Source organism: Pristis pectinata, chromosome 12 (assembly GCF_009764475.1).
Source record: "Pristis pectinata isolate sPriPec2 chromosome 12, sPriPec2.1.pri, whole genome shotgun sequence".
Lineage (NCBI taxonomy): Eukaryota > Metazoa > Chordata > Chondrichthyes > Rhinopristiformes > Pristidae > Pristis > Pristis pectinata.
This window is the reverse complement of record NC_067416.1, coordinates 12,839,323-12,853,491: the sequence shown is the minus strand read 5'-3', so window position 1 is coordinate 12,853,491 and position 14,169 is coordinate 12,839,323. Positions and strand designations below refer to the sequence as shown.

The 14,169-nt window shown below is 40.3% G+C and overlaps 2 protein-coding genes across 3 annotated transcripts in view; both read left to right on the top strand.

Moving 5' to 3' along the window:
- LOC127576899 (uncharacterized) overlaps positions 1–9,326 on the top strand; it is a 69,472-nt gene extending 60,146 nt beyond the window's left edge. The window contains exon 5 of the mRNA XM_052027721.1: positions 9,010–9,326. Within this exon, the coding sequence (XP_051883681.1) occupies positions 9,010–9,326 (317 nt within the window). The remainder of the gene's footprint in view (positions 1–9,009) is intronic.
- A 2,966-nt stretch (positions 9,327–12,292) lies between these two features.
- The window catches only part of LOC127576827 (uncharacterized), a 63,654-nt gene continuing 61,777 nt past the window's right edge, over positions 12,293–14,169 (top strand). For both annotated transcript variants that reach the window (XM_052027610.1, XM_052027609.1), the window contains exon 1: positions 12,293–12,398. In XM_052027610.1, coding sequence (XP_051883570.1) covers positions 12,385–12,398 — 14 coding nt within the window. In that variant the 5' untranslated portion in view covers positions 12,293–12,384. The remainder of the gene's footprint in view (positions 12,399–14,169) is intronic.

The window sequence follows — 14,169 nt, the reverse complement described above, 5'->3', positions numbered from 1 at the left end:
TTTTGTGGCATGGAGCAGGTGTAGCTCAAACTGGAAGCCATGTCACTTGAGGAGGAGCAGGATTAAGTGAGATAATATGGAACCTGCTAATTTAATCCAGTAGTTTTAGACTCTGTTTTTCTGTTTGACAGTATGACCTCATTCATTTCCCACTTATGATGTGGCATTAGGAACATGGCACAGGAAAGTGTTGGTTAGCATATCCGGTTCAACTTCCATAGAATTTAAAAAAAACATGTTGCTCTCTAACTGGGTTGTGTCAGCACACCTGTGACAGTAATTAATCCAACCAGAATTGGATTATTATTTTGGAAGTGTGATCAAAGTCATTTTAGTTGAAGTAATGAATCAATAAAGGTTGTTATGTAATATTCAAAACTGCTTGTGTTCTGAAATTTATTTTAATCATTTTGTGGCATGGATATATAAGCACCTTTAGCAATACTAACAGAATTGTATGCACAGAGAATAATGCACTGACATTATTGTGCCCTATCACATTCAGAACTTTCCCAGCTGTAGCTTGATGTTGCAGCACCAATGGACTGGGTGAGCAGGTTGAAAATTCAGAATGCTGCAGCAGAATGTTGCATTGAAAGCACCCATAATAATTGTTTATACTTGCAGTACAGGTGAAATGAGGTTACACCAAGCAGTCTTGGACACTAGCATTGCTTTTACACTAAACTTAGCTGCTCCAGGTCTGCACTATAGCGAAAACAACAAAAGAAAGCCTAAAATATGAATAGTGGAGGAAAGCATTAGTAAGTACTTTAAGACACCATCCTTACATTACTCAACTTGAATTCAAATTAACTGCAGAAGGCTGGGATGGAAACTGTTTCATTGATGTTTGAATAATTTTGAGTGGTGTTCAATGGTGGATATGAAATTAAAGCACAGAACTGCATAATTTGTATTAAACTTGCATTTTTCCTTTTCTTTTGGGATGAAAAATTGAATTGCTACTCAAAGTCCAACATTGAAACAGTAGCATATATGATGTAGGAGTGCTTGATGCAGACTGTGGTGCAAGTCCTCAATACAGATGCTAAAGAAAAAGTTGAAGCATTCACAAGCATGTTCAGCCAGAAATGCTGAATTGATGGTCCATTGTTGTTTTTCTCTGAGATCAACACCATCACAGCCAAATTGATTCATTCTACTTGATATCAAGAAATTGCAGAGAGCAAAGGGTACAACAAAGGCTGTGGGACCATAAAACAACCCAGCGCCTCAAGCCAAGCTGTTCCAGTACAGTTACAAGACTGGCACTTATCTGACAATGTGGAAAATTACCCAGGGATGTCCCATTCACAAAAAGCAGGACAAATATTGTTAAATCAGTCCACTCTCAATCATCAGCATAGTGAGGGGAGCCATCATCAACAGCACTTTCAAGTGGCACTTACTCACCAATACCTTACTCATTGATGCACAGTTTGGGTTTTGTCAGGACCTTTCATCTCCAGACCAAATCACAGTCTTTGCCCAAACATAGACCAAAGAGCAGAATTCGAGAAGTGAAATGAGAATGACTTCCCTTGACATCAAAGCAGCATTTGATGGAGTGTGGCATCAAGCAGCCCTAGCAAAACTGAAGTCAATGGGTATCAAAGGGAAAACACTCCAACGGCTGGAGGTCATACCTTGCAAAAGGGAAGATGGTTGTGGTTGTTGCAAGTCAATTATCCCAGCCTTGGAACATCACTGTAGGAGTTCCTCGGGGCATTTCCCTAAGTCCAACTGTCTTCAGCTGCTTCATCAATGACCTTCTTTCCATCATAAGGTCTATGTAGTAGTGGACTTCTTGCCTCACCAAAATATATTTGTCCAGCATACATCCACTGCATGGAATGTCCTCAAGGCTCATTCAGCCCCAGGAAATCACCTTAAATTGGACATTTCAAGGCAGATGTAAAAGTACTTTGTCTTCAGTGAAACTCTCCTTAACAAAGGCCACAATTATTCATTACCACTGTTTGCTCTTCCACATGTGTGCGCTGACCATGATGCCAAATTAACCTAATCCCATCTGCCTACACACAGTCCGTATCCTGTAGTGTTAACCAGGTAGTCATTAGCCCTTCCTTTGCCATTGGTGCATAATATCGTGGCCTTGAAACATAGAATCACACAGCAAGGAAACAGGCCATTCTGCCCACCATGCCCATACCAACCAGTGGGTACCCATCTGCACTAATCCCATCTTCCAGCACTTGGCCTAGGCGATTCAAATGCTCACCTAGACCCTTCCTAAATGCTGTCAGCAACTCTGCTTCCACGACTCTCTCAGGCAGTGTATTCCAGGTACTCACCATTCTCTGGGTGAAAAAGGTTCTCCTAGACCCCGTCTAAATCTCTGACCCCTTAGCCTAAATTTATGTTCTTTGGTTTTATCTACTTCTGATGTGGACAATAGTTTCCTGCAGTCTACTCCATCTATAACCTTCATAATTTTATATATCTCAATCATGTCCCCTCTTAACCTCCTCCACTGTGGGAAAAGCAGACCCAGTCTCTCCTCATAACTGAAACGCTCCATCCCAGGTATCATCCTGGTGAATCACCACTGCCCCCTCCAGTGCCATCACATCTTTCCTATAGTATGGTGACCTCCTTGGTGTTTCCAGTGCGGCATCTGAAAATTATCAAATTAACTGAATAATTTGACCATCTCCAAATAAAAATTATCTAATCTTCTACCCTTGACATTCAATGGCATTACTATTGCTGAGTCCCCTACCATCGATATCCTGGTGGGTCAAGCCCTTCAACACATCTCATCCATTTCCTACACCTCTGGTCTCAACCCATCTCGACATGGACAGAGCAAGGAAATAGTTCCCTGGTCCTTATCTTCCAACCCACCAGCCTTTGCATTCAATGGGTCATCCTTCGCAATTTCTGCCACATTCAACAAGATTCCAGCACTAAGCACATTTTCCTCTCCCCTTTCCTTTCATCATCTCAAAGTGACCAATCCCTTTGTGACTCCCTAGTCCGTTCTTCCATCTCCACCATTTTCCCATGCAGCCGCAGGAGATGCAACACCTGTCCTTCTGCCTCTTCCCACCATTGAGGGCCCAATTAAATCTTCCAGTTGAGGCAGCAATTCAGTTACATTTCTTCCACTCTGGAGTACTGCATTCAGTGTTTACAATCTGGTTTCCTCTACATTGGAAAAACCAAATGCAGATCGGATGATTGCTTTGTGGAGCACCTACATTTAGTGTGCAGGAACAACCCTGAGTTTCATGTTGCCTGCCTTCCTCCCTTTCCTACTCTGACCTACATGTGGCCTCCTGAACTAAAGATGCCCAATGTAGGCTTGAGGTGCAGCATCTCATGTTTGTGAGGGCACATGGCATCCTTATGGACTTAACATTGAATGTTGCAACATCAAATAGTTTACTTTGTCTGTATCAGAATGAACCACCTCATCTATCTGTAGTATTGTCTCTGTGTTTCTCTCTTCATTTGCACAACATAACCTGCTGGACATGTCCTACAGCTCTGCATTTCACAACTTTTACATTCCTTTGCTCATGTTCTCTCTTCCTAACTGCCCTCATTTCATGGCCTTTACGTTCTTTTCTTCAGCTCCTCCATCTAACTGCATTGACTGCATGACTTCTTTTATAGTTTAATCCCACACTAATTCTCACCTCTCAATGATATTCCCTTGGCCCCATCCATCCCTTTTCCATGTTCTTTACAACTTAAAACCAACTTAATTTCTCTCTTCCCCAGTCCTGATGAAGGTTTTTCGACCACAGGTGCTGCCTGACCTGCTGAGTGTATCCCGCACTTTCTTTTTATTTTGTTTGAATAAGCTGACTTCCTATTTTGCACTAATGTCATTTCATTTAGACAGAGGAATAGCCATTGGCTCTCAAACAGTGTTCTTGCATTATCAATCCCACTGTCGATCAGAAATATAAGCTGTCTGTCAGCAGAGTGAAATCTAAGGCTGTTTTTTTGTAAACCAACAATGGAGGCTGCATCGTACAACTGTAATTGGTCATGTCATTATTAATTGACATTCAGTGGCCCAGAATCTCATCAGAAGTTGTGTTAAGCAGTCATAATGCAGCAGATCTCAAATATTTTGTTCATAGGCCCACTACTAGGAAATGATACCCAAGCCCTTATGTTCTACTGAACAAATTTTCTGTGAGGGAAGATCTTTCCTTCACATGCTCAGCTCTTACATAGGCAGGAGAAAGGATTGGGATAGGGCAGATAGATAGGATCATGGATAAGAACAGCAGTCAGGGCGAGGGCCCACTGTTCAGGGTTAGTGACAGGCCATGATTGACGGTTGAGTCTAGGCCAGTGAGTCAAGGGTCTGTTATCATTGATCAGGAGTGGTAGTAAATGAGATATAGGCTGCAGTCAATTGTCTGGAATGTGGTCAATGGATGGGGGGTTGTTTACCATCCGTTGGAAGGTGGTTGGGTATGCTGAGAGACCGGTTTGGTGGTTGCTTGGTTGGGCATCGTTGGGTGGGGAAGGGCTGGACGAAGGCTGCAATCTTACTGGTCTGTGTGGATTGCTTCCAATGATGGGGGTGTGTTGGTAGGTTGAGCACCAAAGGAGGGTCAGGTAAGTAACTTATTTAAAGGTGGAACCAGGTAACCTTTGCTTGCCTTTCTAAGTGTCATATTGAAAATAAAGTTGGTGACACTATGGAAATTTTCTTCTGTTTACACAAGATAATCAAACAAAGGCCACATACGTAGTAGAACTATCTATTCAGTATAACCATCTCTTGAGCTAATTATTGTGCTGGGGTGATAGAAGATTCCTAAAACACAGAAGACTGAATATGTTTTTAATACATTCTACCACTAACTTAAGGAACTCTGATTTTCTTTGTGGATTATATGACTTCAAACTTTTGCCTTAAATTTGATCTGATCGTGTTGGCAAGGCTGCACTGTTCTCAGTTGCCACCCCATGCCCAGTCTTACCTGGTCTGTGTGCAGAAATTCTATCTTGCTGACCAGCAGAACACTGGAGTCAGGTGACAATGCCTGAGCTCCGACGGTGTACTAAGGAAAACCTGTCTACCCCCAAACTCCCCTAAAAGCCTTTAAATAGCCAGCAAAGGCCTATCTGAGCATTGCCAACTATCCAAGCTGTGAGGCCTTTTAAATGCAATCAAAAAAGTAAAAACTGTAAACTGAATTTAACATACTTAAATTAAAAGTGCTGTTAAAAGTATGAAACTGTTCTTCATCTCGCCCTTTTGCTCCGAAACACCATAATCCACATTGAAATTAATGGGGTCACAGATTTTGCACCAGATCTAACCTGGGACAGGATCCAAGTATAAATCTCCTTCCCAGAAATACTGAGATTTTCAGCAAGGTTGAGCTTTGTTGTTGGGCTTCACTAAAATTCCAGCAGTGTAGCCTATTTTCTTTATTCAGTTTTGCAAGACCACCACCTCAAAGTATTTTCACGCCACTTGACTAAATTCAGTTTGAGAAATTTCACGCCCAAGTTGCTATGGGCAATTGGCATCCATACTAAGTAATTTCTTTGCTTCGGTGTAAATAGTGCAGCATTTCTGGTTTATAGGATACGTAATGAAAAGCATCTATGTGACAGCGTCAATACATTAGCCTGTGCCTTGTGACATGACCAGGTAATGGCCTTTGCTTAGTTGCTCACTGACTTCAATTAGCAGGAAATAGTAACAAGCAGTTTCTCACACACCACACTTCTTCAGCCAATCGCAATTTTCATCTTGGTCCAAGGGGATAATAAAAATAGACACTAACAGATGTACCATATGCTTTAAATCATCATTTAATTAGGCAATAATAATGGAACGACAAACCGTACACAGATTGGGGTTTTACCACCCCAGGGATTGTTTTGGCATGACTTGCAGCTGAGAGCTGAAACAATTGCTGACGTGGCAGAAGCCCAGATACACCTCCTCCTGGTTGTTTGTTATTGTCATTTGTTCGCTAGGTTTCTTCATCATATCCTGTTACAGTTTTAATGGAGTAAATGAATCAGAATTCAAGCTGTAAATTACAATCATTGCAGCAGTGGCAAAAACTGAGAATAGGAACTCTTCAAATTCCAAGTGTACACATGCAGCATGTATTTGGTACTTTTATGGGCATTTTATCGCTACATTTTCTAATATTGACCCAACTAACAGGTTTCATTATAATGGCCACTGTGGTGAAAATTTAACTATCGATATTTATTCATTATTATTTGATGCCTCCCCTGGACAATAGTTGCCCTTTGGTAATGAATCAGCCAATGTTACTACTTCCTCAGGAAGCGAAACAAATTCAGCTTGCCCCCTTTGACCCTCACCAATTTTATAATGCACTATAGAATGCATCATGGAATCACGGCTTGGTGTGGCAACTGCTCTGCCTGAGACCACGAGAAATTGCAGAGTTGTGGATACAGCTCAGCACCTCACGAAAACCAGCCTCCTCTTCACAGATTCTGGCTATACTTCTCGCTGCCTTGGTAAAGCAACCAACATAATCAAAGACCCCACCCCTTTCAGACATTCTCTCTTCTCCCCCCTCCTATCAAGCAGAAAGTACAAAAGCCTGGAAGCACGTACCACCAACCTCAAGGAGAGCTTCTATCCCACTGTTGAACAGTCCTCTTGTACAATAAGGATGGACTCTTGACCTCACAATCTACCTTGTCGTAGACCTTGCATCTTACTGTCTGCTTGCACTGCACTTTCTCTGTAACTGTAACACTTTATTCTGCATTCTGTTATTGCTTTTCCATTGTACTACCTCAGTGTACTGATGTGATGAAGTGATCTGTATGGATCGCATGCGAAACAAAGTTTTTCACTGTACCTCAGTACATGTGACAATAATAAACGAATTTACCATTTTTTTTTACCTTTTGTCAATCAGCGATCTCCGATGAAAAGCATGGTTGGTGAAAGTAGTGAAAACAAGGTCAAGTTTATCTGTAAATATGACCCCCCCCCCTTCAAACCACCCTGCCTATTTTCATCAAATCCAAAGTTAGACACAAAGAGAACAGATAGGGCCTTGGGTTTACATCTCATGTGAACAATTTTCTATTAGTCTATTACTTTACAGTCTTCTCCGGCACAGACACTCAAATATACTCTCTGGAAACCCATAAGTCTCCCTGCCTTAGTGGCTAGTCCTTGCATCCAGCATGTAAGTTATGCAAGTGAAAGGAAGAATGTCAGTTTTCCATTATTTTAATAGTTGCATCAATGTCTCAGTTCCAGCACTCAGCTCCAAGTTGGATGATTCATCACTGTGCAGGAACCTGATTGCAAAATCTTGGATGCAATCTACTGTAGTACTGAGAGAATGCTACATTGTTGGAGGTACAGTTGTTTGAGTGAGATGTTAAACACAAATTCCATCTGTACACTCAGGTTGATGTAAAGGATTTCATGGCCTAATTGCATAGGACATGGTTGAGGCAGGTACATTAACAACATTTAAAAGGTATTCATACAGATACATCGGTAGGAAAGGTTTAAGGAGATATGGGCCAAACACAGGCAAATGGGACTAGCTTAGATGGGAATCTTGGTGGGCTGAAGAGACTGTTTCCATGCTCTATGACTCTATGACAGCCTATTAACCCTCAATCAATGTTACCAAATTATTGTAGGAAATTGCTGTACATAATGCCTTACAGCCCAATGGTATGAACACTGAATTTTCCAATTTCAGGTAGCCCTTACTTCCTGTGACCCCACCCCCCACCCCTCACTTTTTGATCTATGTCCAGTCCTATTAAGTTTTGTTTGCTATCCCATACCCTACCTCCAGCCCCAAGCATCCATTATTATGCCCCTCCCCTCCTCCTCCTGGTTCCATCCACCTTCTGCCCACACACTTCACCCACCATATCCCCTCCCCATCTGGTTCCATCTGCCTGACATCTCTCCCTTAAAGGTTCCCATTATCGCCTTCCTTACTTACCAGATTCTAGAACATGTAGCCTTTGTGTCCCTGCTCATCACCCTCCAGTCTCTGTCCCTACCTTTGCCCTCCCCTCTCCCCACTTGACTCCATCTGCCTTTTTCCCTGTTTGCTTCCACCTATCACCCACCTACATCCGTTTCCCAACTCCACCCTCCCCCTCCTGCACCTGGCTCCTTGTGCCCATCATCCTTCGCCCCTCCTCAGTTCACCTGTCTCCTACGACCTCTTGTCCCATCCCTTCCCCTCTTCTCTTTATACTGGCTATCTTTCCTCACCACTCTCTGTCCTAATGAAGGGTCTTGACCCGAATCATGGTCAATTCCTATCCCCCCCCAGATGCTGCTTGACCCACTGAGTTCCTCCAGCAGTTTCTTTATTGACGTATAGAAACTAGCTGCATTGTATTCAAGGTTACGGCAATGGCTATACTCCAAAAGTACTTAATTGGTGATAAAACGCTTTGGAATATCCTGCTGGTATGATGGGAATTATATAAATATGTTCTTTATGGAGATGACTGAATTACATTGGTATTAAACAAGGGAGGGCTGATGCAGAGATTCATACAGGAAGCAAAATGGCATAAAGGATAGGATCCCTCAAAACATTATTTGGAATAAAAGAAGTCCAAGCAAATAACTTTGGGAAGTAAAAGAGTAATTGTATTTTTTCTCTCTGTAATAATCATTGCTCAGAAATGTTATATACGAAGGACTATGTATTGAGTCTGAAATAATGGTGTACTGGTATAATATAATTTACAAAGTAATATAACTGACTGTCAATTCAGTTTCTTACAACAAATAAATCCTGGCAGAAAAATGTTAGTGTTTAGTTGGGAATGAAAGTAGGCAACTGGTTACCAGATACCACCTAGTGGACACAAAAGAATATATTCACTTACTCTCTGGAGCTTGATGCAGCAGGGAAAGTGGGTAAGATTTGAACAGTTACGAAATAGATCATACTGAAGAATACTAGGCTTTATACAATTGCTCTGAACAGCTCATGTTTCATTTCTACACAGGTGCAAATCCTTCATCGCTAGAAGGGGTGGAGAGCCAAGAGGATGAAACCCTACAAGAAGCTTTCTCAGATGCCTTTCCTGCAAATGAAGTTGTATTGAACAAGTATTCAGCCATGCTTTACCTCTCTTGCAATGGTGGGATCACTTATGAAGAAGCGAAAGAAGGCACAGTGTGTTTGAGCTGTGCAGAAAAGGCAAGCATGAAATCAGTCAATAGTTTTGTTCCGCATGACAGGGAAATGATATTTTGTGCTGAAACAAACAATATATATGACTGGGTAGAAAGTCTGTCAAAAGGTCCAAAATACGAGGAGTGAGGATCTCTGGCATTTCTTTAAGATGTGTTTTTTTTAGATAATACAATGACACAGCTGGGCTACTCTACTAAACTCACCTGACATGAATTGACAACCCAAGGCTGTGATGCATTAAACACTCTGTAACCCATATCAATAAGGAAGGAAAGAATCGCAGATTATTTCATTTGGAGATAATCCTTTCCCCTTCTTGTGGCTGGTTAATGACCAGCATTAACAGGGTCTCAAGGGAAGGGTGTGGCACAGAGCTGCACGGGCCAGGAAGCCTCAAGAATTGATCTTCAGTCTCTGCTGTTAGCTGTTCTCAGTCAGCTGTACCTAAAGTAGGACATGGGAAAATTGGCCTGGCCTCATGGTCCTAATCATTATCTGATGAATCCTCCTGGTAACAACCCATCTATTTGTTCGATGAGGGAATGTGAGAGATCCATCTTGTCCAAGATCTTATGGTTAAGTTGCCCACTCAAGATATTGTTTCAGCACATGTGTGAAGGATGGCTGCCTGGTTGTAATACCAGAGAGCTGCTGATACAAATCAAACAAATCTCATTATTAAATATGATTTAGTGCTTTTCTCAAAAAAGAAAGGATAAGGCAAGAAACCCTCAAGGAGTGAAAGCATTTTTGGTAATAATCTGTCAACCAACCCAAAGTCCTTGTTGGGGAGCAGGAAAAATAATTTTAAAAACATTTCTTTCTAAAGTAAGACCATTAGCTGAAATCTTCAACGGTGAATGGTCAATTGTTCAGAAAGAAGGGTGCCAATCTTAAAATGAATGTTGGCTACAATTGCAGACTCTGCAGAATATGTTCACTGACAACGAAAAGAAGTCCCCATGATTACAGAAGGTGAGGATTAAGATTTGATATGCACACCACCTTGCAAAATTAATGTTGAAATAATCTAGGAAGTTTATTGATAATGAAATTTGGCAAAAATTACTTATGATTCAGTAAGATGAGAATGAGCAAAGTTATGAGGAGCCTTGCAAAATACAGACTTCTGACTTTAAAGAAATTTGCTGGAAATCATGTCGACTCAGAGTGCTTTTTGTATGCCTCAGAAGACCATATACCCAGCAACGATGGCATTACTGCTGAGTTAAACTTAATATTGAAAAATTAATGGCCCAATAGAATCCAGGAAACATTAAGAATACTGAGCATATGTGAAAAGTCATGCTGGAGAAAGGTTAGGGTGGGTTCTTCAGTTCGCTGCTATCCTTGGTTATCTGAACAACATGTACAGAGCCACCCTTCCTTTCAGGCATATCTTCATTTCTTCCTAAAGGATTTTATTTTGCTGACTGGTCTCTACAAGTGTTATTGTTGACTAAAGATCTGTGTAGGCTATTATCAGGCGTCATTTGCTCTGTATGGAAGTATGATGTTGTTTACAGGGAGTAAGAAGTGTATTTTTCCACACTGGAATATAATATGGATAAAACTCATAAGGTAACACATGGTGCAGCTTACATCACAGCCCACAGAGCTATGCCACCCTGTGGTAGGATGTGGTAGGCTGGGATAATGGTATCGCCACATTAAAGCCCAAGAACCCTGGTATTGATATGATTCACAATAGACAGAAGCGGCAGTCTCAGTCCTGCTTCTGCAGAGGTGGGAGATAGATCTGATGCTTGGATGTGCCCTCAAAGAGGAAGGAAAAATCAGAGATAGAGCCCACTCAGGAAATTCTCATGTACTTTGAGACACGAGGGAGGAATCCTTCCCATCCTCATGGATCATTCCTTATCAAGGACCACTACAGGAAAAGTAACGGAAAAAAATATTTTTAATACTTAGTTGTTTCTGAAATCCAAAGATGAGATGGAATTCCATTTCTTGTTGGAAAATGAGGGGTTTGTATTTTATAAAGTGACCTTAAATTTGGACATCTTCCGTGTTGTAGAGTTATTCTTGATATAAAGCGAAGCAGCTGGAAAAAGAAGGGAAAGTGAAGAGAATCCAGAAATCAGCTCTGTCAGCTACAGATTTCTCTCTTTGGAGGGTTGGGCAAAAAGGTGATCACAAAAGAAGGAAAAATAATAATGCTGCCTCTGGGTTTTTTTTTGTAAAAATGGATATGTTATCTCATATGTGTTTTGATACTGGCCCTATACCTCATTTACCACGGTACAATAAGGGTTATTATTTTATGCTGTGTTGTGGTTTTTATAAAAGGTTCATTAGACTATTTCTAATAGGCTGAAAAGCAGGCACTAATTAAAGACAGTTTACTATATTACTCTTAATGACTTGAAGAAGAGATTCTCAATCTAAATAAATCTAGTGTTATTTAGATTATAATGATAAATGTTTAAACTAATCACAACCCAATATTTTCCATTATTATAAGGATATCGGGAAGATCATTGTTTGTGCTTATGGGTCAGACAGTATGTTAATGTTTGTTAGATTTGACATAGGGCAATTAAGACCTAGCCTCGCTTGAGTACTTTTTTCAGCAAATTACAATTGATTTCATGCAACATGTTTGCAAATTCTGCCTCAAGTTCACTGTGTTATCGCTTAATCTTATGGAGGAAGTGGTTAAATGAAAACACGAGGTTTAGTAGAATTGGAAAAGAAACTTTGCCAGAGCGGACATGTATTAATCAGTGTCACAGGTGCTTATAATAGTCCAGCTAATTACTTCATTACTTCCCTCCACTCTACAGACCAGCTTGTTCATACTGAACAACGTAAAGTTCCATTACCAGTGCTTACTGTGATGATTTTAACCATTCTGAGAAATCTCTGCAGGCCAGAACAAGTAGTTGCTTGTTTCCCAATATCACAGGGGACTTCTATTTGTGCATTCAATTGCATTTAGTAAAATCATATCACAGACTAAATTGTTGATAGAGGGCACATTTTTAATGCTATATTGTCTTTTAAATAACCCTAATATGTGTTTTGCCATTGATTCTTTAATATGCTTTATTTTTTAAAGACGTTGGTCTGCCCACACAAAATTGGTAACAACTGTGTGATTGCACTGCCCAGGAATTGCACCCACATTAAAATCAGCAGACCCAAAGCTCACATCATTACCATGGAGGCTAAGCTGTAAGTAGTCCCCTGGGGCTTGTTGTCCTAATGAATGCCAGACCACAAATTAATGAAGTTGCTTTGGAAAAACATTGTGATTTTTAGTCACTGAAGCATCAGTAAATCTGTCAGAACCGGGACAGCTGTTTATAGCTTGTTATGATGTCAATTTGTTTACAAATTAGATTTTCCTTTTTAAAAACTTGGTGCCTAGCTGCCAGTTTATGTCAGTCATTATAAGCCTAGGATGCTTTCTGATGTATAGAAAGCTCAGAAGGAGTTCACTGCCTGATGTCACCTGAATTCTTCGACCCCTACCATGGAATCGCATGTAATTTGTTTTCGATGACCCATGCTTCTCAGTGGCAAGAATCTGTGGTTATCCTAATTGGTTCATGTCAGCCATGAAAAGCATAAGCTCCATCTGTCTTCCTTCTCAATGATATCTTTTTGTTCTTTGAAAAGATCCTGGTATCTGTTCTTTAGCAGAACAGAGTCTCTAAGACCTTGGCTCAGGAGGGGTGAAAGCATATTGTTCCTTTGGAGTAAACAGCTATGAGATACAGAAATAAATCAGGCATAATAAAGAGATAATATGCCCAGGGCAATCCAACAGCTATATTAGCTCAGTGGACCCAATTAGGAGCTTTGCGTTTGATTCCTGGATTCAACTTGTAACTCTGTCCCCAGTCTAGGCAACATCCAGGGAAGTACTAGATAGATGGCTTTGGAATCAATGGAATATCATTTATTACTACATATAGCCTAGAACATCTTCATATTATTGAAAACAACAGTAAAGATAAGATACTGACTTAGGTGGAAAATAGTTATAAAACTCTGATGTTAAAATGTCAAAATTGTAAAATGAATTGGAACTGTTAATGCTAATTTAATTTTTCTGCAAATTATTCATGTGATTGATTGGTAATTGAACAAAAATGTGTCTTCTGAACTTAAAAGGTTAAATGGATATTGAAAGAACATTTCCTTGTTTAGGATTTAGATGTATATGACAAAATATATATCCATAGTTCTCAGTGTTTGTGAAACATTAGCAAGCCTGTACAGTGATTTCACCGTACTAGCAAGTTTGCATGAGTGTCTTGGATTAACTGATGTGTTCTTCTCTTTACCAAGCCACAAGAAATGGGTTTCATTCCCTCTTTAGGCAGTACCTCTCTGAGCAGGCAGGATCAATGCTAGTGTGCCATCCACTAATTTTGCAGCCTCCTGGTATTCATTGACCAGATTCACAAATGATGAGTGCAAACAACATCAGAGAACTTCAACTCCTGTAGAGTGATATTTCAGAAAAGAAAAAAGATTAAGGAGATAAAGTGAGAGGAGAAATTGTTGGAGGATGGGGGAATTGTAAAGAGTTTGAAGACAAAAGTGAAAGCATTTCCTGTAGTATGTAACTAAAACGGATTATCATGGTGAGATAAGATTGAAGAAATGCTTTTGAAGAAGCCCACAAATATAAGCTAGCGTGAAGAAATCAAAGAAAATGATTTCAAATTCTGATCAGAAATACATGTATATATCTTCTGAAAAAGGTGAAAAATGCTGCAATTGCAAGAGAGTACTTAAAAACTAGAACACAGTAGCTCCTGAGATTTGTTTTGAAAGCTCAAAGCTCCAGTGTCATTTCTGTCAGAAATTCTGAAGCGGCAGATTCAGTCCAGTAACACCATGTGTAACTACAGAGAACATTTGAATATATATTTTGGAAGGACAGTCAGAAATAATGGAAAATTACTTGTTTGTTTAATAACTAATTCTTGCC